Raw genomic sequence first — 25,527 nt, 5'->3', positions numbered from 1 at the left:
CTCAGATAGAGATCTGGCTTCTCTCTTTAGTCTGGGCTAAACGCTCAGCCAAACCGTTGCTCAGGGGGAGCTGGCTGGTGAGCCTGTGTCTGCACTGCTGAATCCATGCAAACCCTTGGAGAGTCTGGGGAGCAGCCTACCTGATGGCAAGTCCTACAGCCCCTGGGAGCGTCCAGAAGAGTTTAGTGGAGTTGGCCATGGTACAGTCCTTGATGCTTTCAAGAGTGAATTGCTCCTACAGATCTACAGTAGCAGAACAATACACTGTGGTATCTCGGCCACTGCCAAAATGCAGGTCTCTCCCCGGCCCGTCCTCACAAATACCTTAGCTGGTTTTAGCATGTGTTGCTGTGTTAGCTCCAGCCCAGAGAAAAACCTGCCCCAGAAGCGTTGCTATCACTCTTTTATCACTCTTCCCTCTCCCCACAAATAACCAGCCTTGAACTCCTTTTGCAGTAAGTGTCATCAGCTTCCTGCCACTGTCCCTCACTCTGTCTTTTTATCTCTGAGAAAAACTTCTCTTTGAGCCTTTTCTGTTGGAAGGAAACCCCAAAAGCTCTCTGCACACACAGGAGCAGGCATAACTCCCAGAAGAGGTGGCAACTACTTTCCCTGGATACCCATCCACCTCTGCTGCCCTCTGTGCATTTATTTCCTCTTTACGCTCCATTCATGAGGGGGCCTCCCCACCTTTCCCACTGTCACTCAGAAATAGCAAAGGAGCACAGGCAGAATTCGATTGAATGAACACATTTTTATTGCACTTTCACATTTAATGTCTCTCCCCAGTGGTTGGGTGGTTTTGCTCTGTGTATGTGAGCACACAGATGGCTCTTTCTAAGCACCTCATCCCCAATGACTGCTTATTAATTTTTGCTTTGGGCTATTTTGAGCTTTTTCCTCTCCTCCCAAGAGGAAGCTGGTTCGGTGTGATGATGCCGGTGTGCCACCTAGTGATTGGACTATTCCCTTGTCGCACATCATTTACTGTGGCCACTGAGTGCACACATTGTGGCCCCTGGATCACAGGTAACCAGTGGCAAAGGCTGCAGCCCCTTCAGTCGCTCAGTATGTCCAGGCAGAGAGGATCCCACTGCACTGCTTTCCCTCGCTTACTCCCACTTTCTTTTCTCCCATCTTTCTACTGAAGTATCTGCCTTCTCTCTGATGTGGGCAAGCAATGGGAGCAGACCATTTGTGATGTGCTGACTGCCAGCTCGCAGGTCACCCATGGCCACAATCTAATAGATTAGCCAATATTTTTGCACAGCATGGGAAAATTTAGCATTATATACACGGCAAACAAATGCCGTGGGAGAGTCTAGACAGTGTTTAAAGCCCCTTAGGTATGAGGGATAACATTGCAAATATTATCTGCCACGGTACTGCTTCACACCTCATAAAACCACTTCTCAGCTATTCGGGCAGATAGAGGCTGGAAGAGCAATCAACAGTACTAAGGCTGGAGCCGAGGCATTTCCAGCAGGAATTTGTGCCTGCTGCTCACTCCCCAGATTCCCAGAGGAATGTAGGAGACTGGCGGGGTGCAAAGGAGAAATGCACTCCTCAGAGAAGTGCACCACAGCTGAACTGGTGCACAGGCAGGCTGACCTCCTCTGCTCTCCTGGAACACGTCCTGTGTTCAGGCGCAGCTCCCCAGACGTCTGACCTCCCGCCTGGTTCTGCAGTCCCCCGGGGCACGGGCGGTGCAAAGAAACACCCTTTAGTTTACAAGCACCTGAGCAGGGCAGGTTCAGACCCTCCCAAAGGTTCAGGTCCTGGCATTGCACCATTCCCTGGATGCTGCCGGGAAATCCAGCTGGGTGCTGCGTGTAGCTGCAGCAGCAGTGTAGTGCACACGAGTGCTGGGAAGGGACTGAGCTCTGTTACTGGACTCACTCCTCACCTGCTATGAGTCATGCAGCAAAATTATGCTGCAGAGCTTGGTACTGCTCAGTCAGTAACCACTGTCACAGCTGCCCTTCAGCAGAAACTTAATTGCAAGGAGAAACATGTTGACGAGCAAATTGACTCCTACAAGCAGATGGGGCAATTAATAAAAGGTGAAGTGTAGGAAGTCAATAAACTATCAGTGTAGATCTGTGTTGGAGGTCAAGGTGTACAATTAACTCTCCTGAAAGCCAAAAGGATCCCTCCTCTCCTCGTAGAGCAGCCATGGTGAGGTGTCTCAGAGTGTTGTGAGCTTCCTGATCACAAACTTTTTCTCATTTTCAGAGCAATTGTCTGTGCAGACAGGAAGGTGAAGCTGCTGCCTGGAAACTGGGACTGGGGCTCTCTGTCAGCAGCTGTGAGGGATGAAGCATCCCAGCTACATGCTTCCACTCCCAGCTATACTCAAGACACCTCCTGTAAATAGAACTTGTGTCTTCCTGGCTTCTCTTTCCAGTGCTGTTCCTCCTCTGATCCCACAACTAATTGTACTTAAGTCTAGAGGCTTATCAGAGCTCGGTGAAGTGGGTTTATCCTCTTCTTGTAAACCACAGTACTACAAGGTGATCTGGGATATGACCACAGTGGGGAGAAGTGGTTCTTTGTTCAAGGAAGCTCAAGCTTTGATTCAGCCTTAAGTCACTAGAACTTGACCATTCTATGGAATATGTTGTTCTTCTGGCTGGAGAGCCCATGTGAGTGAACATGCAGAGACAACTTTCCCCTCCTTGCCCACCACAGGCCTCCCTCCCACCTCCCAGGGCAAGAGGTGCTGGCCTCTGGTTTTTATTGCTCTGCAATCCACAGCCATATTTTGTATTTGTTTTGTTGGTTTTTGCTCTTCAGTTGCACTATTAAAGCAAAGTGTTGCTGTGAGGGGGGGCCCTTACTCACTACCTCCAGTGCTGCAGGATTCTCACTGCTGCACTTGCTATGCTGGAGTTAATCAAGACTGACAGTCAAATGTTGTAAGTGTGGCAGAGGAATTTGTACCTGTCCAAACACTGCCTGGAGAAGGTGTTTATACAGTTGCAGTGTGAGAAAGTGGATTAATGTGGACACTGGGGGGCAGGAAGCATCTCAGCAGGGAATGGTGCTAATGAAGCTTTTCCTTGAGAGGGAGGACCCTGTTTCCCCTTATTTACTAATTTTTTACTCTTATTTGTTCTTTTAAGAGAAGAGCTTCTGGCAGTACCTGGGTAATTACTAGAGTACTGCAGCACAAGCTGGGATTTCATTGCTTTTAAAGAGAAGCCAAATTAAAGGAGAGCTCACACTGTCTTGTTCCTGCCAAGTGAGCCAGTAGAACTCTCACCTGCCCTGTAGGGAACAAGGATGTTAGACTGAATCCTTTCCAAATATCTCCCGAGCCCTGAAAATGCAGGAGCTGGAGGCCTGAGCACTTCAGGCAGCTTTCAGAGGAGGCTGTGGCAGAGCTGCAACCTGTGCCCTGTGTCAGCAACCTGCCAGGCTCTGGCAATGAGCAGCAAGCTCCAAGCCTCCTCACTGCTCAGGTGAACTGCACTTTCTCGGAGAAGAAACCCTTCTCCAGTGCATCACAGATGTGGCAGGAACTGGAAAACTTACCTTTGCCCTCAGCCCTCTGAAGCTGGCGATGAGGAGTGGGAGTGCTGACCCCCGCAGCCTCCTCCTGAACAGCTCCGTGGCTGCCTCGAGGCTGCCCTGTGCCTTCCAAAGGGAGAAAAAGATGCAGCTGTGGATGTGATGCTCTTCCCTGGATAATAAAGCTGTAGGCAGGTCTGATACCTTTGATCCTCCATGAGGGCATGGGTGAGGAGTGTACTCCTCCAGGTCTTCCTCCCCCTCAGAAATGATAATCTTGCTGAGAGTGCATGGATCTTCTCCATGGGTAACTTAATATTCCAGGGAGAGGGGACAGTGCAGAAAAACAGTTTATTACCACTGTAAAAGCACACAAGAGTCGGGATATTCCCACTGCAGAACTGTCAGACACAGAGAAACAATCCCAGAGGAATGGAAGATTTTGCATGTGGAAGGCAAACAGGGACGGGGCTGTGCAATGCCAGAGGGTTTTTCTAAACACAGACACTCACTCATCTCATGCATGTGCTCAGCTCCTCCTGGGGTGTCAGAGGGAAGGAATGGGGAGCGGATGAGCTCTCCGGAGCAGCTGGAGGAAGGGTGGGAATGTGGGAAGAGGAGTTTTCCTGAGAGACCCAGGGGAGCCTGAGAAAAGCTCCAGTGCAGCCTCCTCTGCCTGATGATGGGCACGGCCCAGAGCAGAGGTGGAGGTGGGTGTTCGGCACCGCTGTGGGGCTCGGCTACAGCTGCCAAAACGGGCCCTCGCTTAACTGGCAAGAAACAGGACGATGTTCCTGTGTTGGAGTTAAGTGAGCACCTGAGCTGTCCTTCCAGGCGCCCTCTCACTGAAACACCCCGCTGTCTACCTGGAGGTGACCTTAAACAGATTAACACCACCGCGTTGTTCACTGAACAAATGCACAAAAGAACACAACGTTCAGCCCTGAGGAGGGGAAGGCAGCACAGCCGCGGCCGGCAGCGGGCCCGCCGCGCCCCGCGGGGCCGGAGGGTGGATGGCCCTGCGCCCAGCGCCGCTATCGGGGCGGACACCCGGGTATCGCGAGCAGCACCTGCTGCTCGGCGGCTGCTCGGTGCCAGCCTGGAAGGCGCAGAGCCCACACCCAGGAGAACGCCAAGAGAACACCGACCCGTCCGTCTGCAGCCGCCGGCTGGGCTGCGGGGGAGAAACAATGGCGGCGCCCGCCGCGAACTACATCTCCCAGCGCCGCCCGGGCCGCCACCACCCTCAAGCGCATGCGCCCCGCGCGAACTCCGTTTCCCGTCAGGCCGGCCGAGCGCGCGGCCCGCCCCGCCCCGCCCCCTCCTCGCGCCCGCGGTGACGCAGCGCGGTGACGCGCAAAGTGTGCGCCCGGCACAGCGATCGCGGCCGCCGCGGGGAGCGCGGGGCCGGAGCAGGGGCCGGGGCGGCGGCGGCGGCACCGCGGGCAGCGCGCAGGTAACGGGGCCGGGCGGGCCGGGAGGCACCGCCGGAGCTGAGCCGAGCACGGCCGGGCCGGTTGGCGGCCGCGGCCTCCGCGCCGGGCAGGGGCGGCATCGCCGGCGGGGCGGGGGGGATCGCCTCAGGCGCTGAGGGGGCGCGGGGCGGGCGGCGGGTCCGCCCCCCCGGCAGGGGGCGCCCTCGGGGCGGGGGGAACCCGGCGGGCCCGGCCTGTCCCGCTCTGTCCCCCCCGGCCCGTCCGGCGGGGCCGGGCCTGCTCCGCCCCGCCCGCCCCGGGGCCCCGGGCCTGGCCCGCCCCCTCCGCCCGCTCTGCCTCCTGCGCCGGGCCCGCTCGGCCGGCAGGTCTCCGCCCCCGCCGCGGCCTCCGCCGACCTTTACACGCCGGGGTGGCCGGTGCGTCCCGCCGGGCCGGGCGGTGCGGGACCCCACGGGAGCTGTCACCGCCCGCCCCCGCCCACGGGAGGGGCGGCCCGCGTGGTTCCCCGTCCGGCCGCGCGGTGGGGAATCGATTTTGAAACTGAGCGCAGGTTTTTTGTTTGTTTGGGATTTTTTCTGTGGGTTTTTTGTGTTTTTTTTTTTACCTTATTTTGTGGACAGCAGAAGTTTGTTCCTGTTTTTTGGGCTTGTCCTGCCAGGTCAGCACGCAGTTCCAAGTTTGTTTTGTAAAAGCAGAATTTCCAGGAAATCGAATAACCTTGTGGTTTTCCCTGGCCTTAAAATATCCTAATTTTAAAAAACGATGAATTTTTAAACAGGTACTTAAAGCAGCATTAGGAATGTGATCAGTAGTAACAGCCAACTTGGACCTCTGTTAAAAGGGGAAGTTGGACAAATGAGGACAGGGTATTACCACAAACCATGGTTTTGTGCTCTGTAGCTTGTGAGTATTTTATTTCTTTGTGGCATACTTTTTTCCACAAGTGAACTCCAGTGTTGACAGTTCGTGGTGCTTCAGCTTTAACTTCCACGTGGTTATTTCAGACTCAACAGGTTCAGGCAAATTGCTGTCAGGTATCTCATCTGTTTAAAGAATATTTGTGATGAGAGGGAGCATTTTATTTCCTCTTAAAGTGAGGAATTCTTTGTGTTAAAACATAAATGTGGAAGAACCTACAGATGTACTGCTCAGCTTGCTCATTAGTGTTGTTACATTATTATATTAGTCTCCTTCTCAGCCCTGCTTAGAGTCATGTTTAGGAACAAATAGCCTGATTTAAGCTGGGTCAGAGTGTAGTTATTAGAATTTGAGTTGCCTCTGTACATGTGCATGTACAAGCTCTCATGTAGTTTTTGTCTATTAATTTAAAGTGCACATTAATTAATGCCCACATTAATTTCAATGTGGAATCTTTCTGCAAAGTTAATTAAAATTGGGATTTTTTTTTTGTTTGGGGTTTTTTTTCCCTGAGGTACAATTTTTGGGTTTGTTCTGTGGCTCCCTCATTTTCCATTTAAATTGCTAAGACAAGGATTTTGTGCTCGTTTCCCAAATAACCAAACTGATGGCTTTCAGAGTTTACAAGTAGATTTATTTTCACTTAAGAGTTTTGATGGTTTAAGATGTGTGTCTGTGTGGAGTCAGTGTGTTCAGAACCTCCTAATCCTTTCCCTGGACACAGCAGCAGTAAGGGAGTGACCTGTGGTGGTGTTGCAGTTGGTGACACTCCAGTGTGTCGATGGACAGGGGGGTGGAGCTGAGCTGCTCAAACTGTTCCGTGCACTGAGTCAGGATTTGTGGTTAGAGGTCACTGGACTTGATTTCTTCGCTTGTTCAGAGGTGTCTCACTGAGGTGACTCAAGCACTAAAGTGTCCGAGGTTTCAAAAACATGTGAGTACATCGAGGAATCTGAATGTTTCTTTGGGTTTCCCTTTTTCTGTCAAGTTTTTACCTCTGACTTCAGAAGAGTAAAACACTCGTAAACCCTTTGCTGGGTGTGCTGGAGCAGACACACGTGGGTTTTCAGTGGCGGTGTCCACAGCGACAGTTAAGGCTGCAAATATTTGTCTTTCAAAGTCAATTCCTTTGAGTAAGTGCTTTGCATTTCGTTAATATCAGTTTATTGATTCAAAGTGTATTTTGGCAACAGTGGTGCTTGGGGAAAAAAATCCATTCTTTAGGTTATTGGATGTCCTGACTGAAATCTGTAATAGGCCGTGATTTTCAAAACCTATTAAAAAAAAATTTACCACTACCCCCCTGAATTTAAATCTACTCTGTTCTTCTGGTTCCTGGAGAGCAGTTTAAGATGGAATTTGTTCAGCAGCTTGTCCAAGGGAAATAGTGAAAATCAGGGCTGCTCTTTCAGGCCTCCTCTCCAGCAGGCCGGGTGTGTTGCTGATGGTTACAGGTTAGTTTATACTGTCTGTGTTCTGGTCCTCTCTGCAGAGTTTTTCACTTTGATTTAACATGGAATTCTTGAAAAAAGTGAGTACAGTAGGAGTTTCTGTGGTGCCATCTAGAACAGTAATATTTGTGTGAATAAATTGGGAAGGATAAACCTGTGGAATAGATGAGATGCCTTGGTGAGACATTCACTGTCATTGCTGTGTCCTGATAGAAAGGGTGGCACTTGTGTGTTTGAATTTTATTTCAGGAAAATAGCTGTGTGTCAAAACCAGGTATTTAGGCTGCTAATGTGCTTTACTGGGGCAATACTCCAGGTTTTAGGGACTGTTGGCCTGTTTCTGTTTTTTCCTGGTTATGGTTGGGCACAGACTGTCCCAGAGGGCAGTGTGAGCACTTCCCGTGGTCTTCCTGACTGGAACTTTGTTGACCTCTTGCAGGTATTGCTGGACCTTTCTCATTTCCTAGCAGCAACAGTTAAGGGTTGTTAGAGGAAGTGAAGTGGTTTTGAGATTGCAGGAGAGCCTGAACATGCCCTGTACCAGCTCTGGGCTCACAGGGCCCTTCTTTCTGTATCCCCTGGGTACAGGATGAAGGTGGAGGTGTCGGAAATGGTTGAATGCAGATTCAGTTACAGCACTTGCGTTCTGGGGCCCAGAGTGGATTTGTCTGGATGTTTATCTGTGATGTTTAAAAGCTCTGAAGTGCTGCTGGCAAGTGGTATTCACTTAATGAAAAAGGAAATGGAGCTTTATGAGCTCAGAATAGTTTTCCTTTTCAAAGGTGTTTTGGGGTGTGTGTGTACAATCTCATTATGTTTGTTGCCTGCATCGAGGCAGTGTTTCTTCCTAAGCAATTTGTGCATTTGCATTGCATTTCCTGGTGTAGTTCTGAGATGAATGAATAATGAACGCCCCAGATAAAATCATAATTACTTGTGATTTGGAAAACATCATCTTTCTTTATGCTTAGGTAGTTATGAAGTGAGCACATGCTAACAAAAAATAGTACTTATCAAGATGCTGTTCTTGAAGTCACGGGTTTATCTTTCCATAGTCTTGGGGTGATGATTTTTGTGCAGTTTGTCCCAGTTTCATCATCAGTCAGGTGATCTTCACTTCTTGTCTCCCATTTAACTAACAGTCACAGTACATTAAATTCAGAAGCACCTATGAGACAAGAAGCAGAACTGTAGGATTGTTCATCCATTCCCTGAGTGAGGAGGTGTCCAACACTCAGTTAAGCATGGTGGTGTTTTCCAGAGAGAACTTGGGCTGTAAATACTTATGTAATCTGTGTTGGCCTATGGCTGCCTTTATAGTCTGTCATTTGACTGATCCCTGAATCTGTATTTCAAGAATTGAAGTGTATGTCACTGTCTTAAACACATCCATATTTAATATTGTTTTGGAAACTTCTTTTTCTGTGTCAAATATGACAAATGAGTGTTTAATCTCATGGCAGATGGATATTGGCCATGTTATGGCTAATGAAATGCTGGGAATCTGTGCAGTTTTGGATGTGAAGGAAGCTCTTTTGTTTTGATTTCTCAGCCCTACCTTCAGTACAAGGTCAATTTATAAATCAAGATTGGGTATTCCTTCCTCCAGAAGTTACGACTCTTCACAGCAATCACAGTCTGTCAGGTTGGAAACTAAGGGCACAGCAGTGTTTTGAGACAGATTTTTGTTCTAGTTGATTTGTCAGATTGATAAAAGCTGACACTTGGAAATTTAGAAGCTTAAACTGAATCTACAGTGATAGTTCTCTTCATTAAATGGTACCTTAACAAGTCATTCAATTCTGTAGAGGGATTCTCTTTTGGGGATGAGAAGATAAATCTTCTGTCAGCTGCTGTCACAAAAGTAAAGGCTGATAAACCTGAAGTAATTGCTCCAGTGCTCCCTCCTGTGATCATCCTTCCTTCCTGCTGGATCCACTGGCTGTTCTTGGAAACCTTGAACGAGTGGTCAGGTGGTGCCCTGCTCTTTCCCAACCACCGCTGTCCTGGAGCCGCTCCCACTGCCCACAGCTGCTCCCTGGCACCCTGTACCTGATATGTTTGTTGGCACTTCCATTGCTGTCTGGAGGGTGTCAGACTGCAACAATGACACTGATCACAGTCCTGCTGCCCTGGCTTTGTTGGTTCTGGAGTAAATCACCAGGAAGGACTGACTCAGGTCTGCTCCTGGAGTGGAGGAGCAGTGGAGGTTTTAGGAGGTTCAGCAGTGAACACCCCTTGGGTGAGGTGTGCATTCCTCTGTCCTGGTCAGGGCTGTCCTGCACCAGTCAAGACTTGTGTGCAGTGTGCACGTGTTCTTTAGTCTTCAGGCACAGGACCAAAAAGAAACTTTCAGCTTTGAAAGCAGAATGCTGTCACTTGATCTTCTCTCTCCTTGTTGCTGAGTATTTGCCTCTTTCAAATGACTTGTAATCTTTGTTTTAGGTTATTTCAATGAATATAGTGACATAGTGTGATTTCTTGCTCATTTTTATGCCCTTTCTTCTTATGCTGGTTGTTCCCTCTGCCTTTAGGCTAAGCCATGACTTCAGGAACTGGCCATGTGGACTCCAAGGCTGAGCTCACTACTTTGCTTGAGCAATGGGAGAAAGAACATGGCAGTGGGCAAGACATGGTCCCTATCCTCACCAGGTAAGATCTGTTAAGCAAATTCCTAAACTGAAGTATCTGAAGTTACTTGACAGCAGCTTTAACCATGTTTTTGCTTGAAGTTTTCACATACCTGATAATCTGTAATTCATTTTTGTGGTCTGGAAGTTGAGCTATAGTGTGGTATTTTAATGCAAATTTTTGGTAAGAAATTTAATATTGCAAAGATCTTACACAAATTATCTTTAAAACATGAATTTAATTCTCATAAATAATAGAAGTCAGGAAAAATAATTAGAAGTTGATATAAATCTGCTATCTTAACATGAAGCTTCTGAAATATTTATCAAGATGGGAATCTGTGAGAATGTTGTTCCATCATTGGTAGTGTGAGGGGTTTGAGTTTGCAGTGACGTTGGTTAGATTAAATGAAAGGACAAGAGTAGTATTATTGAAGTTCACAGAACATGTTTGAAGTGAAATTTTGAAACTTGGTTAATTATTTTAAACTGTGTGTTGATTGACTGGCCTTGTATTGCATATGTGAGGAACATATTACCTGGACCAATAAATTGTTTTTAGGAGCTGTGTAGGTAACACCATTAATTATAAGACGTCATCTATTACAAGAGAAACATTTGAATTATCAGTTGGATTTGTAGTTTCCCAAGCCAGGCCTCAATTGGGTAGGCTGACATTACTCTTGATTTAGCAGGAGATTCACAGAAATTCCTCCCAATCCCTCCTCACACGTCTGCTGGCAGACCCATGGCCTGCCTGGTGTGTGCAGGACTGAACTGCTCTGGATTCCAGGAGCAATCCAGGTTTATGTTCTGCTCTGCCCTGTGTTGTGGGGTCAGACAAGTCAGCTCATGGAGTCTGAGCTGGCACTGGGTGGAAGTAACAGGAATCTGGTGGAGCTTCTTGCTCAGGTCTGTGCTGTGCCTTACCTACTGGGCACAGCTTTTTTTGCTGTTCTTACTACATGTTAAAAATAGCAGCTCAGAAAGAGGGAGAGGAGCAACAGAAAACCAACCCTAAACACTTGAAAATTAGTAGGTCTCTTGAAAATTGTGAGACATGTTTTGGTGTGTCTTTGGGTCTTGTCTGAAGGAAACATATGTGCTATTTCAAGACTTTTTTTCTGTAGGCATAACCAGAATTTTACTGTATTCTAAGAAATTTAAAGACATTTGAATTAAACATGTCTTTTCTTGTGTTTATAGCAGTCTGGCACTTCTTGCTCCCACTCAGCTCCTGGAACTCCTTACATTATTTATGCCCAGACAAGTCTGATAACTCTCTGTTGATTCTCAGGGTTTCTGTGCAGCAGGCAGAGTGGTTATGAATGGTGAAAGCTTGGGTATTTTGGCTTTGGTGGAGATAGTATAGATTTATTTAAGGTAGATAGCAAGGGGATCTACTGACTGTCAGGAATTGGATTTACACTGCCTCAGGTATCAGTGAAAGCTGTGTGTGTGTTTGGAGTTTTAGGTATTTAGAATTTTCTGGTGGAGGGGCTCCCCAGGAATCCTCACCAACTGGAGCTTGCATTGGCCAATGACCTGAGGCAGAGTAATGCCCTTACATACTGTTTTAGTCTTCAGGCAGAGGAAGTTGTGGTCAGACTTGTTCGTGAGTGATACTCTTCTACTTCCTTCTGCCTCCTGAGCAAAATGGATGAAAACTTCCCTGTGTGGATGGGGGTCCATTAAATGTGATACTGAGCTAGCACATGTGAGGGTGAAGTAGGGAGGGGTTCAGCTGTAACAGGACAAGGACAGCAACAGTGAGGTTTATGGGCCACAACTGAATTGTCACTTCCAAGTAAGATGGATGTACCATCTCTGGAGTGTTAGAAGGTATGAACTGGATAAATTGCTTGGAAACCCGTCAGCAAACAACAGATATTAAATATAGTTGGTTTTCCAAAATATTGTAAATTGAAATGATCCTGCAAGAGCGTCAGTTCACAGACTGGAAGAGTCATGTTCAACCATTCAGGCAAATCCTGGGAGCCAGATCCTTCACTGCATCCCAGGAGCCTCTTTCATCAGGGGATAAATCAGCAGTTTAACACAGTAACTTTGATCTCCACAAACCAAGTGTGTTGTGACATGGGATCCTAGAGCATCTTATGCAGTTGCAATCTGCTGTAAAGGCTCAGGTTGGTCATTAATGCCAAGTGCTGACGTAGGGCTGGATTAGGATGGGTTTATGTTATGCCATGTAGGTCACTGGGAACTTCTCTGTATACCAGTGTCCCTTCCTGCCCCACTGCCCAGGTGAGCTCAGTTTGTGGCAAGTGACAATGAGGATCTGACTAACTTTCCAAAGACAGTTGTAAAGAGGAAAAAAAAAATAAGAGTTAGAAGTAAGGGGAAAGAATCCCTGCCTTCATGTAAATCCAAGATCTTGTCTGCAAACTTTGAAGTGGTGGGAGAACCAATATAATGCCAAATGAGCGAAGGAAATCTTGAAACCTGAACAGAAGCTCTGTGGTTTTGTTAAATCCCTGTGTGCCAGGTGCCAGTGTTAGAAGGTGGGAATGAGTTAATTGACTCTTCTGTTGCTCCAATTGAGAATTGAGAAAGCTCTTGATCTGGATAGATTTGTCCAAGTCAGGTCACAAACCACCTTTGCATGTGTTAGTTAAAAGAAGGGTATTGCAAGGAAGCTTGATTTTTAATTTTTCCCCTTTTTCTTTTTTTTTTTTTCCTTTTCGAGAGTCAATTTTAAAGAGGCAGTTATTTTTTTATTTTGCTCAAACAATTGTGACTAATTGCCTTAACACCCCCCCCCATAATTAGTGATTCACATGCCCATTTCATCCAGCCTGTGATAATGTTGTCCCTGAAACCACTGGGAGCTGGCTCACTGTTTGGCTGCCTACCCAGACAGGATGCACTGGCCAGGGTGTTGTGCTCACTTTCCATGCTGCTTGTCTGTCCTTTCTGGCATGTAATCAAAATGCTAATTTTCACCTCAAAAGACCTGACAAGTTGAGGGTGCTGCTTCCCAACTCCCTATTTGTTTGAGTTGTCTGTCAGCAGACGCCCCTCAAGCAATTAGTTCTCGTGGAAAAAAACCCGAGGAGCTGGCAGTGGAGTATTGAAGTAACTTGCTTTTGCCAGAATTCCTTGAGAGCTCAAGCTGTGCCACCTATTATTAACAAGGGACATAATTTGCATCCCTTCAGAATCAGGCTTGTAAAAGTAAATATTGGAACCCCACAGGATCAACAGTTTGTTGAAAGATAATTGTCAGATCAGAGACAAGCAGGAAAGTTTTCTGCTCATTCCTAGTGAGCTAAATTGCTGTTCCTACAGTCTGGCAGTCATCATCCTTGGTCAGTGTAGTTCAGAGGCAGGACTAAGTACATTTTTACCTCTAATTGTGCCTGGGAACACTGGATATTTTCTGGAAAGTAACAGGAATAGAGTAGAAGTCAGTGCTGTTCTGTAAGGGAAATCTCCTGTGAAAGACAAATATTTTTCCAGGGCTTACTGCAGCTTTCCAGCAGTTTTCCCTCCCCTATAATAAACTCTGCCTAGATTACTACATTGAGGTATTAAGACCTTGTTTTAAAATGCTGTGCTGTACATAGACTCTGCACCTCAGCAGAGGGAAGGGTATGATGTTTTATACCTAGGAAATAAGATTTAATTTGCTAATTTTTTAATTGAACCGAGTGCTCTTTATTTCACATAAAACTGCACATATTTCCACTGTGACACTTCATGGAGAAAGACAGTGGATAACTATGGAATTATTTATTGCTTGACCATGAGATAATTTCCCTCGTCTTGATTTTGTTTAAATAAAAATAATAATTAATTCCCATACTGCTCATTCTAAATGAATTGGAGCATAGGATTTAATGTGTCTGCTGAGGCCGCTCCTCAATTTAGGAGAAGGTATAGCTTCAAAACAACCCTTAATTTTTTTTTTCTGGTACAGGGGAGCATTTAATATATTTTGAAGGTCTGTGAATGAGGAGCTGTCTGAGTTTCTCCTTGTCTTATCCATTGTGGTAGCTGATATGTGCTAAAACATTGATAGCTGAGTAGAGATTACACAACACTTCATAAAAGTATTTAATATTTAATAATTATACAACATGATTGAAATTTATTATGCAAAATAACAGAAAACTATGTAGGCAGTTTGAGCAGCTGCCCTTGCACACACTGAATAGGGAGGAGGACTTAAGTCACCTGTTCAGGACTGATTCTGCTGCAAAAGAAAGACACTGTGGTGGTGAAAAGTACTGCTCAAGCCCTTTATTTGCTCAAGTTCTCTACACCACCAGAACTCTAAGATGAGTAAATAAAAGGTGTTGGCCCCACAGAGTGTATGTGCAGCTCTGGGGTGTTCATACGGTTTCAGTGGGTTTTGGAGCACAGTGGGAGGCTGAGATAGAAGAGGCCAGTCTCTTTTCTCTGCCCTCTGTTGTGGACAGTCTGAAATCCTCTGGTGGCACTGAGTGCTGTTCAGGTGAGAGGTGATGGGCTGGTTTAGAGTGCTTTGTCAGATGTGTTAATGTGGGGAGCACTAGGAGCAGGCTGAGTGTGAGTTGTGTTCACTGGCTGTCATTCCCCCTGCAGGATGTCGGAGCTGATTGAGAAGGAGACTGAGGAGTACCGCAAAGGGGACCCCGACCCGTTTGATGACCGGCACCCGGGTAAGAGTCCTGAGTGGCTTGGGCAGCACCAGCTCTGTCCCAGCAAACACCTGCTAACTCATACTGAGAGGAAACACGTGCTGACTGCTGATCGAGGCCTGACACTGCCTTTGCGCTGGGAAGTGGTGCTCTGTGGTGCTGACAGTAGAGCATTCCGCAGCCAGTTTGGGGATAGCAGTTCAGTATTAACCCTGGCATCCTGAGGCAGGCAGATGAGTGTTTCCCTGTTCCTCCTGCAGGCCGAGCGGACCCGGAGTGCATGTTGGGACACTTACTGAGGATACTTTTCAAGAACGATGATTTCATGAATGCGGTAGGTTTGCTTCAAGAACTGCATCTGTCAATTCCTGACACCACCTTAGGGCTTTTATTTCCTGTATGCTGGTTTATCTCAGTACTTGTTTAATATTTATTTTAGTGCTGTCAGGACAATCTCTTCCATAGCAGTGGTTTTTAAAATGGGTTTAAGAGTGACTCAAGGAAAGGGGAGTTGATGAGCTGTTGGAATGTGTGTAGCAGCAATTGAATTAATTCTTTTCAAGGTTTATCAGTCTCTTTAAAGAAAATGTAGGTCTTCTAATACAAGTACAAAACCATAATTTCTTTCTGTAATGAAAATGCCACTAATTCCAGTACCCTGTCTCTGAATTCATGGAAATGCTGGGCTGCCTGTAGGAGCAGAATAGTGTGTGTTAGCTCTAGAAGACTCAGGCAGAGAATTAGGAGGCAGGAATCTGGCTTTCCTCTTACATTTCTATACTTTAACATGATTTAATAGCTAGAATTTTTGTTATCCTCACATCCCTGAACACACCTATATGAGTACTCATTGCTGTAAGGATTCTGACAGATAGCTTGCATGTACCTCTCTGTGTTAAACTGCAAGCGATAAGCAAATGGAGGTACAATTAAAAACATGCTATTTCTTACATTAATTTTTTTTAGCAATTATCTTTTCATGTTTACTCTGTTCCTGTCACAGTTTTTTAAAGCATTTGCCTTTACAAATGAGTTCAAGATAAATATTTAGTCAGTGAAAAGCAGACCAGACGTTTTCTGATGGCTTCTCTGAGAAGTAATTTCCACTTCTGAGGCTCTGAGGGAGCACGTTAAAGGCTGGTTGTGTGGAGACCCAGGGCTCAGATTGGCATTCCTTACTGTATCACTTTGCTGCTGTGGGAGCTGTAAGGCTTTCACGGCTCTGGTTTTGGTCAGAGTCTGATTTCAAACCAATGCTGTTCCTGATCTTCTCCAGCTAGTGAATGCTTATGTGATGACGAGCAGAGAACCCCCACTGAACACTGCTGCCTGCCGACTTCTGCTGGATATCATGCCGGGACTGGAAACAGCTGTTGTCTTTCAGGAAAAGGTATCACCTGTGCTGAGGCTTGGTTTTCAAGCTTGCTGTATTATGTACTCCAACAAGTCTTCCCAAAGGACAAATGAATAAAAAGCCCTATTGAAATCCTGTCCCTGTGAGACAGTCTCCTCAGTCTTCCTAATTTTGGCTTATTCAATTAATCAAATCTTTAATATTTCACAGCTTTTTAAGGTGTAATGTGACTGATTCGAACAGAAGCTGGAACCTAATGTAATGTTTTGGGAAATGTTATAATTTGAATTGTTGCATGATAGGCCTGTGAATGGAGCAGGCTGTAAAGAACATGGAGGACTTGCTGTGGGAGTCTTGCCCAGTAATCCCCAGCTACAGCAGAGCGATAGCATTACTAGAGCTGAGTGATAAGCAAGTCATACTTTAACCAAGCAGTCTAAAATCCACATGCTTTGTGGGGATTATCTGGAACTGTGATGGACAGCTGACTCAGACTTCTGTGTGTTGACAAGTGGGTTGTTCTGAAGGAATGCACAGAGAGCTGAAAGGGAGGAGAAAGTGAATTTCACTCCTGAGCCACAGTTTCCTCTTCTGTAAAAATTTGTTTTTCTGAAGTTTGCGAATCAAGTAGTGCTTTATATTAAAGTTCTAAATTAGTTTCTTTACTATTAAAAATATGGGTATGGACTCCAAAGTGTGATAAAAGAAAAGAATAATTTTCTCCCTTTGTGAAAGATTTAATTTAATTTGAGCTCTTTGTGATCTGTCCAAAAGCTAAGGCTGGGAGACTTTAAACCAAAAAAATTTAAAACCAAAACCATAGCTTCCCATTTTTGGAGAACATAGCTATTTCCAGAGACTAAAGCTCTCTGTAAGCTGAAATTAAATTAAGTTTTGCACTTAAGAACTTTTTTCCCTTTGACTTGAGAATATCTAGAGCTCTGTTCTGGCACTTTGGGCTCCTGTATGTAGGAGACTTTAGGATATCCATTGGATGAGGGTGCTGTTCTAGTCACAAAGAGGCCCTCTAGCGACCAAGGGATTTCACATCTCATCAGTTACAATTTTTTAAAATTACATAAGAGCATTTAAATAATAATACAATTCTTTAAAGATATAACAGGCAAGTCTTTGAAAATCTGTAAGCTGAGAGTTCTCCTTGAAATGTGTGTCTATTCATTATTACTTTTTTTCTGATCCTGTACCGTATTGTACCTATGATTCAAATTACGTGCAAGATTCCCATCATGGTGATAATGTGTTCCTGTTTGATGTTTTAAAATCCATTAGTGATTTAGAGGAAAAAAAAATTAGTCTTTCGTACTAAAACATTGTCTTTTTAGATGGGTGTTTTAAATTTAGCCAAATTCCATTTTACTTAATGTGAGTTCAACATGGCTTCTTTGAAATCTGCTAAATTGCTGGAGCTTTCTATTAGCAAAACTGCCAGGAGCTTTGGGCTCCTTTGTTTGGACTAATCAACTCATGCCTGTAGTGTTTTGCTGCTTCCTGGGAAGTACTTTGACTGGCCACTTCAGAAGGTTTTTGCAGGTGTGCAAATCCAAATATGTGATGCCTGGAAATAGTTTCATGCAGCTTAAAGTGTTCGATTTCTTTCTGGTAGGAAATCTTTTCTGGTAGGAAATCTAATCTGGTCATTACTAGGGGTAGGGAGAATTGTTCCCAGCTGGTCCTTTCACTGGGACTGAGAAGTTGAAGATGAAATGTAACTGTTGGAACTGCATTCTTTTTTTTTCTCCCTTCTAGGAAGGCATAGTTGAAAACCTCTTTAAGTGGGCACGGGAGGCTGATCAGCCGCTGAGGACCTACGCAACGGGGCTGCTGGGGGGAGCTATGGAGAACCAGGACATCGCTGCAAATTACAGGGATGAGAACTCACAACTGGTAATCATCTCTCAATCACTTCCCCTTTGGAGAGGGCAGTTGCCTCTAATTTTGTTTAATTTTTTTTTTTTATGGGGAGCTCACATTCATGAGTTAATATATGGGTCTTATGGTGGTTGTGATAATATCTGCAAGAGTCAACAGCTCATGGTTTCCATCCTTCCCTGATGGTGCATCTGCTGGTTGGAGCATGTGGCCTGATTATTCTGTTGTATCAGTTGTGTTAAAATTACCAGTGGAAACCTAAGAAGTCAAACACTTTACATTTTAATAAGACTCATAATTCATAGTTTCCTTAAAGAAAAATTTTCAGCAGCTTTACATCTGTAACTTTTGCATGTTGTGATTTACCCACCAGACGGGGGTTATAAAATGAAAGGTAAGTCAACGTGGAGACAGTTATGGTGAAAATGCATTCACTGCTCTTCTAATCTTTAGAAGTAAAAGCATGACCTTTGGTTTTGGGGACCTGCAATTTACCAAAGCTGCTGCTTTGAAAGGGAATGTTGCCTTTATTCCAGGCTAGCCAGAGATGATGGAAGGATGCTGCAAGCTGCTCTGTGATTCTGTTAACACCAATATAGCTCATCTGCTCTTACTGGCTTTCAAGTCACTTCCTTCTCACCCAGGAGACTTGGTGCTGCTATTTTAGAATCAAAGTAGATGTAGCAAAAAGGGTTTGAAATCATTATTTCTCTAAGCAAATGTACACCACAGCATACCTGGCAATTTATGCTGTGGAGTGGGTTTTACATGCTGATAACAAAAAATTATGGCTGAGGTGAGTTGCATGACCAAAGCAAGAAGTGTGTTCTCACAAGCACTGCTTTTCTGGAACAGGTGGCTTTGGTGCTTCGCCGGCTGCGGGAGCTACAGGTCACTGAAATGACTACAAAACAGGAGAACAAGCGACCCAGCCCTCGGAAAGTGCCGTCGGATCCTCTGCTGCCTCTCGATGAAGAGGCTGTGGATATGGATTATGGGGAAGTGACAGTAGATGGAGAGCAGGAGGAAGTTTCTGGTGATATGGACATCTCCTTTCATCTTGATTCAAGTCACAAGACCAGTAGTAGAGTTAACTCTGCTGCAAAGCTGGATGATGGGGCGCTGAGGAAAAGCAAATCGGGGAAACAGCACGAGAGAGACGGCTTCCGGAAAGCCAAGCAAAAGCTGGGCTTTTCCACCTCGGAACCAGAGCGGATGTTTGTTGAGCTGTCCAACAGCAGCTGGTCAGAAATGTCCCCGTGGGTGATTGGCACTAATTACACACTTTACCCCTTGACTCCTGCCATAGAGCAGAGGCTGATTCTGCAGTACCTGACTCCCTTAGGGGAGTACCAAGAGGTGAGCAGATGAGGGGGGGAGGAAGCACTAATGTGCTCCAGTTCTCCTGACAAAGCTGAGTGGTGTTGTGGGGAAAAATCTGCACAATTGTTACATTGCTCTCTGATGTTTCCTGTTATGATTAAGATAGGTAACCTTTCCTGAGTGGCTGATGACTTTCAGATTGATGAAGTCATTAGTTTGAGTATTACTTGGTAGGTAATACTCAAACCTGAACCTAGCAGGTGTGTGGTCTATAGTTGGAGCATGGCACTAGGGATTTTATTCCATGTTTCTGTTAAATTTGGTGATTGTTTACGTGACACAGGGCAAGTCACTTTGTTTGAAGTACGAACACTTCTCCTGTTTCCTATGGGGGATGTGATATTTCTCAGACTTTTAACTGCAGGAGTCTAACTTGAAATTCTAAATGAAGTGGTTTGTGTAACCTCTGCAGTAGTTCTGATGACAAGTCACAGGGCAGGCAAATGCTTTTGAGAACTGATATTACTTAAATGGACAAAGTAGCATGGCCATGTCAGATACCAAACTATGTTTTCATTTTCCGTGTTTCTTTCTTTTTTTTTTTTTTTGAGGTTGTTTAGCTTAATTTATAACAGAACAAAGCAACACAGTGTTGTTTTGTGATATACATTGTGTGTGCACATGTGTGCCTTGCTTCTGTGAGAACCAGAAACCGTGATCCCCCTAACACCCTGCATGCTGACTGGATTGCTTCATGTGCCAGCAATAACAGGATATAAAAATAGCAATTAATAGCATAAAGCTGTTGCAAAAGAATTATGCAAAGGGTTTTGGTTTGTTGCCCTGCTCTCCTGTTTTTTCTGTTCAGTTGTTGGGGAGTTGTCTTTGCACAGATGGAAGGTGGAACCTCTCTCCAGGGTGGTATCTGTGTGGACTTCCATAGCCGCACTTGAAGGAGAGTCTTAAGATTTCCGTGTGGCAGCTGCCATGCACCTTGCTGCAGTCAGCAGATGTTTTACAAGAGGTCTGTTAACCTTTATTGCTTCCTATGGATGGAGCTGGTTACCACTGACCTCTCATAACAGGTATCTGCTAATAGGGGGAAACTGGGGGTTTGAGAGAGTATAAACCAAAAGAGACCTTGCGTTTCCCATGAAACATTCAGCTAGTGTCCCCTTTTTATTTTTCCCAGCTATTACCCATCTTTATGCAACTGGGATCGAGGGAGCTGATGATGTACTACATCGATTTGAAGCGAACCAATGATGTGCTGCTCACTTTTGAAGCCCTTAAGGTAAATTACTTTCATAGTACATAAAATATATCATAAACATTGTAAAAACGTTGAATATATGCCTGCTACGTGTCAAAGGCAAGTGCTCACCTTCTTTAGGCCCGTGTCTTGCAGGGATTGGAATTGGCTTTCACTCAACTTGAATGCATTGCAGTTTTGTTTTTAGAGCTCTTAAGTATTTAAAATGAAAAAACAGGACAGGGAAGAGGGGATAAAAAGGATCTTAGTTGTGCAGGAAGTGCCAATAATTTCACCCACCTATCTGAGGATGATAAAAAAATCCTTCTTTTATCAACTGCTTGTGTTCCTGCTGCCCTTAGATGGTATTCCTGAGTTGTTCCACTGCCTTCCATCTCAAGGGACTTTTGTGAGGGGTAAGAAGCACAAGCATCTTACTCCCAGAAGCCTCAGCATGATGTTTCTGAGCTTAGTGTTTGAAATACAGTAGTTTTGTGTGAGTAGTCTTTAAGGTTACTTCCCAAAGGTACAAAGCCACACAAAATAACCAAGCCAAACCTGCAGTGCAACAGCACAAGTTAAACTTTTCTGTGTTCTTTCCCCTCTTTCACAGTCACTTCTCTGCCTCTGATCCTCCAGTATCTTCCTCTCTGTATCTTTGTCATTTGAGAATTTATTTCCAAGGAGCAGTGTTCCTACAGGTTACCTCAGTTGGGAGTGGAGTGGGGTTTACAATGGTCCTTACTGTTTCCTCTTAAGGTGCTGGTAATACAGAAAAGTAATGTGCAGTACACTTCAGTGCAGCTGCAGACTTCTGTTAAATTGCCTTTACACTTCATTTTGTATAATTCTTCTTGTCAGCAATATGGCAATAATCAAAGTGTGAATGGGAATTTAAGTAAGTCTTTGTGATAATAGAAAGTGAGTGAATTGGAAAAGGATAAGAAAACCTTAAGGTGACTTGTTGGATAATTTGAGTTGCTCTTCTGTTCAGGATGTGTAAAATGGAGTGCTAGTGCCTTTTTGCTTTTGTCATTGGGATTAAATATTGCATTCTGGGTTAAATATAACGGGAGGAGGAAATGAGGTGGACAAAGCATGGAGCTTTTTCTGCTGTTTTTCTGGGGGTTGGGATGGAATTGATGACAGTTTGAAGAATTACAGTCTGCTTTTATCCTTCCTTAGCATTTGGCATCATTGCTGCTGCACAACAAGTTTGCAACGGAGTTTGTTGCTCATGGAGGAGTGCAAAAGCTGCTGGAGATTCCCCGTCCTTCCATGGCAGCAACAGGGGTGTCCATGTGCTTGTATTACTTGTCGTACAATCAGGATGCCATGGAGAGGGTAAGAGTCGTCCTTGTCCCATAATTGCAGTGATTCCATCATTTCTCAGTGTTCCTACCTGTGTTCAAACAATGAATAAACATCTCCTAAGCTGAAAAGCAGATCTATGTGGATGACTGTGGTATGTGCAGAGGCACCAGCAGGTATATGAATAATAGTGTATTTGAGTGTTTTGTTTCAAGGGTGTGGATTTCAGTTCCTAGGGAGTTAACTGAAGACCTTGTCAGTGTTGTCTCAATGCTTTCATCACTCTTTTCATCCTATTATTCCCTCTTTCCCTCAAAAAAAACCCAACAAAAACCTCCATTCTCATTTGTCTTTCTTTTCCCATCTGTTCCAATGGATTGCCATAGTTGAGATTGCTTTTTCCATCCAGTGTGGACAACTTCAGTGTTACACAGTCCCTCAGTCAGATTCCAGACAGCAGCACAACTTCTGTGGAGGTGGTGGAGTGCAGCAAGAGACCCACACAGGTCTGGTCTGCATTGTTCAGAAAACCACATTAAATGACACTGTGGGTTCTCTGTACCTGAACTTATACATGTTAAAAAAATGTCAGTAATGGTAATGTTTCTTACCTCATATTTTAACATAGAAAAAAAATACTTAAGAAAACTCATCCTCTGGGTTCAGTAGTGTCCCTGCAGTGACCATCCCTTCAGATGGGTCCATAGGGCAGTATTCCCTTAGGCTTCAGTTTCTCAGGTACTTTGAGCAGTGATTGTTTCCTTTTTTATTTTTTTTGGTTTTTTGTACTGCCAACAGCATGTGTGTGCTGAGCCAGGTCTGTGAACTGATCCAGTTTATTCTGAAGTTGCTAACCATGCCAAGGAGAAAAGATGCTTGTGAGCATTAGTCCTGGCCTGTGGGAGCATCCTGCTCTAAGAGTCATTCAAAGCAACTGCAAAGTTGTAGCCTTAACCCTTCAGCTCTGCTCTGCTTGAGATGATGGCTTTTGATTGCTGGCCTGTCCCTGTCATTGTCTAGCATTTTCTTCTTTTTTTCAGCTGAAAATGGAACCAATTAAATAGTAACTGTACATTTCTGCTTATTCTTTCCTAGTTTTTGATGCTGTCTGAATGTGTGTTGTGATTCAACATGCTTAAGACTCCTGAGCACATAAGGCTGGACTGGTAGTGTTTTTTTAAGGCTGTATCTGCGTGGACTCTGTTGGCATTTATGTTCTGCAGATGTTTGTAGGAATGAATTCTAAAGCCTTTTGGTAATCATGGTTTATCTGGGCTGTCCGTGCCCTTTATTACATCTCCCTTATGTGGGCAAGAAAACTGTAATGGGAATAACATTCATTCCACTTTTTTGCCCAGGTGGACCCTGACTGCACATGAGCTGCTCTGGTGTTTCTCTGAACTTCATAATGAGAAAACTGTATATGCTCTCTTTGAACGTTTTGTTGTATTTTTCCCTGATTCTCCTTGCTGCTGGCATGGCTGTTCCAAAGGGAGGCCAAAAGCCATGGCAGGGTGCTACATGAGGATTCCTTCTGCTTGACATCCTCAGGCCATGTCATAAAATCATGCAGCTGTTTTGTAGTGATATTGTGTCTTCTGCCAGATGTTATCCCCAATATCTACAGATACCAGGTAGAGCAGATTTCTGTGGGACTTCTGGATTTCATAGGGTCAGTCCCTTGTCACATAGTCCATACCAAGCCTCAGGTCTGAAGCTGATAGCATTGTATTGTCTGAGTATGTCCAGCACCAGCAGAGAAGAGAGGGAAAGCTCTGCTAACTTGGCATATAGCAGCTGGTGCCAGTGCTTCAGCTCGGTGCTGTTCCTCCTGGCACTGACCCTGGCAGAGAGTTCTGAGTTCCTCCTCATTAGAAGCCAACGGGCATATGGAAGGTGCAGTTCTGAGCACATGGTCTGCACATCTCGGAGGCAGGGTCTGAGAAGGGAAAAGACCAACTCAATTGTCTGTTTCCTGAGAAAGTCAGGCTTTAGACTTGGATTTGATGATCCTTGCAATTCCCCTTAGCTTCAGTGCTGCCAGCTTTGCTGGAACCTCAGTGCAGCATATGCTACTGTTACACTGAGAGGAATTTTTTGTTTCTTCAGTGAAAGCTTCTCTTCTCTGCCTCTAGCAAATCATTCTTTGGATATCTGGAAGTGGTATGGAGAAAGACTCCCTGGAATTATACTGTACTAAGGCTACTGTATTTACTGTGTTTTGCTCTGGGAATGGACCAATTGCTAGTCTTTCGTTGCCAAATCATAGGCTTTATTAGTCTCACAGAGTTTATTTGGCTTTTTTAGTGATCTGGAAATGGGAATTTTTGTTTCCTGTCTCAGATGTCCCAAGTCAAGCTGAGAATAACTGATATTCGTCCTCTGCTTCTCAAAGAGCCCTCGTTCTCCTTAGACAAATTCTCTTCATTAATCTGTTTGAAGTCCTTCTCAAGAATGTTCTTTTGCGTTCTAGGTGTGCATGCACCCCCATAATGTGCTTTCAGATGTGGTGAACTACACCTTATGGCTGATGGAGTGCTCCCATGCCTCGGGCTGCTGCCATGCCACCATGTTCTTCTCCATTTGCTTCTCCTTCCGTGCTGTCCTGGAGCTCTTTGACAGGCACGATGGCCTTCGGCGTCTGGTTAACCTGGTAAGGCTCGTGGTTTTAGTGGGGAGCAGGGTTTTAGTGTCAGGGTTTGCACCCTTTGCAGTGCAACTGTGGAGAGTTCTGTTCTTCTGTTTGGTTTTGCTTGGGGTTTTTCCTCCTCAGTTTGGAAGAGATGGAGAGGTGGGGTGAGTTTTCTAAGCAATGTTGTCCCTTTATTATTTTTAATATTATGATTATTGTCTAGAGACTTGCTACCCTTTGGGAGCTTTTTGGTGCAACTGCAAGGTTAAGCAGTACTTATTCAAGCAGTGGGAGTCCAAATGTTTCTCACCATTCCAGATACATGTGCAGTATTGCCATGCACCCTTTTGGATGTGGATAAATCCAGCCTTGTTCCTGGAGAGGTACAACTGTGTGTGTGCTGTGTAACCACGGTACCTTATGGGCACAAATTACACTGTTTATGTACAAAAGCTGGAGTGTATGCAGGGTGTTGCTGTGCAGTTCTGCTGCTTGGGTTGTGTCTACCTTGGGGACATCAGTGCTGCAGGGTGTAACACTGTATTGTGTCATATAATGCCTGCTAGTACTAGGCACTGCCTCCAGACCTACACTGATGGAAGTCTGGGTTTCTTTCTTCACAGATAGTGAAGGAGAGGGAATGGTTCAATTTGACTCACTATTTCCCAAGCAGATATCCTTTCCTGTTCAAACAGCCTTAGTCAGCTCTGAGTGGGCTTGTATGTCCTGTACAGTAAAATCAGTGTGTCTGGGTTTAGTACAACTGCAGCTGAGAGCTGTAGATGCTTTTTTTCCCCCTGAAGACTGAGCTGATGAAACCTTTTTTTCCCCCGCTCTTTTTGAAGATAAGCACTCTGGAGATCTTGAACCTGGAAGACCAAGGAGCCCTCCTGAGTGACGACGAGATCTTTGCCAGCCGCCAGACGGGGAAGCACACCTGCATGGCCTTGCGCAGGTACTTCGAGGCCCACCTGGCCATCAAGCTGGAGCAGGTGAAGCAGTCTCTGCAGCGCACCGAGGGTGGCATCCTGGTCCATCCACAGCCCCCCTACAAGGTGAGGAGCGTGGGGCAAGCTTTTAAGGTGGCTGTTGCATTTTTCAAGTGAACCCAGGCTGCAGATGTGTGTGGATGCCTTTTGAGACTGGTGGAATAACTGGGCAGTGTGCAATTCAT

At 45.2% G+C, this 25,527-nt stretch overlaps 1 protein-coding gene across 3 annotated transcripts in view; it reads left to right on the top strand.

Moving 5' to 3' along the window:
• The first annotated feature begins 4,881 nt into the window (after positions 1-4,881).
• Positions 4,882-25,527, top strand: part of DCAF1 (DDB1 and CUL4 associated factor 1) — a 50,660-nt gene continuing 30,014 nt past the window's right edge. The window contains exons 1-11 of one of the 3 annotated variants that reach the window (XM_051793391.1): positions 4,882-4,969; positions 9,853-9,970; positions 14,536-14,612; positions 14,852-14,925; positions 15,868-15,981; positions 17,713-17,850; positions 18,691-19,194; positions 20,351-20,452; positions 21,596-21,754; positions 24,195-24,374; positions 25,199-25,408. In XM_051793391.1, coding sequence (XP_051649351.1) covers positions 9,861-9,970; positions 14,536-14,612; positions 14,852-14,925; positions 15,868-15,981; positions 17,713-17,850; positions 18,691-19,194; positions 20,351-20,452; positions 21,596-21,754; positions 24,195-24,374; positions 25,199-25,408 — 1,668 coding nt within the window. In that variant the 5' untranslated portion in view covers positions 4,882-4,969; positions 9,853-9,860. Of the gene's footprint in view, positions 4,970-5,587; positions 5,608-5,661; positions 6,802-9,852; positions 9,971-14,535; positions 14,613-14,851; positions 14,926-15,867; positions 15,982-17,712; positions 17,851-18,690; positions 19,195-20,350; positions 20,453-21,595; positions 21,755-24,194; positions 24,375-25,198; positions 25,409-25,527 lie in introns of those variants that run through there. The other 2 variants (XM_051793392.1, XM_051793390.1) reach the window with 2 other exon arrangements.

Source organism: Manacus candei, unplaced genomic scaffold (genome assembly GCF_025592945.1).
Source record: "Manacus candei isolate 608988 ecotype Guabito, Panama unplaced genomic scaffold, ASM2559294v1 h1tg000036l, whole genome shotgun sequence".
Taxonomy (NCBI): domain Eukaryota; kingdom Metazoa; phylum Chordata; class Aves; order Passeriformes; family Pipridae; genus Manacus; species Manacus candei.
The sequence above is the reverse complement of the archived record's forward strand: the minus strand, read 5'-3'. Positions and strand labels throughout refer to the sequence as shown.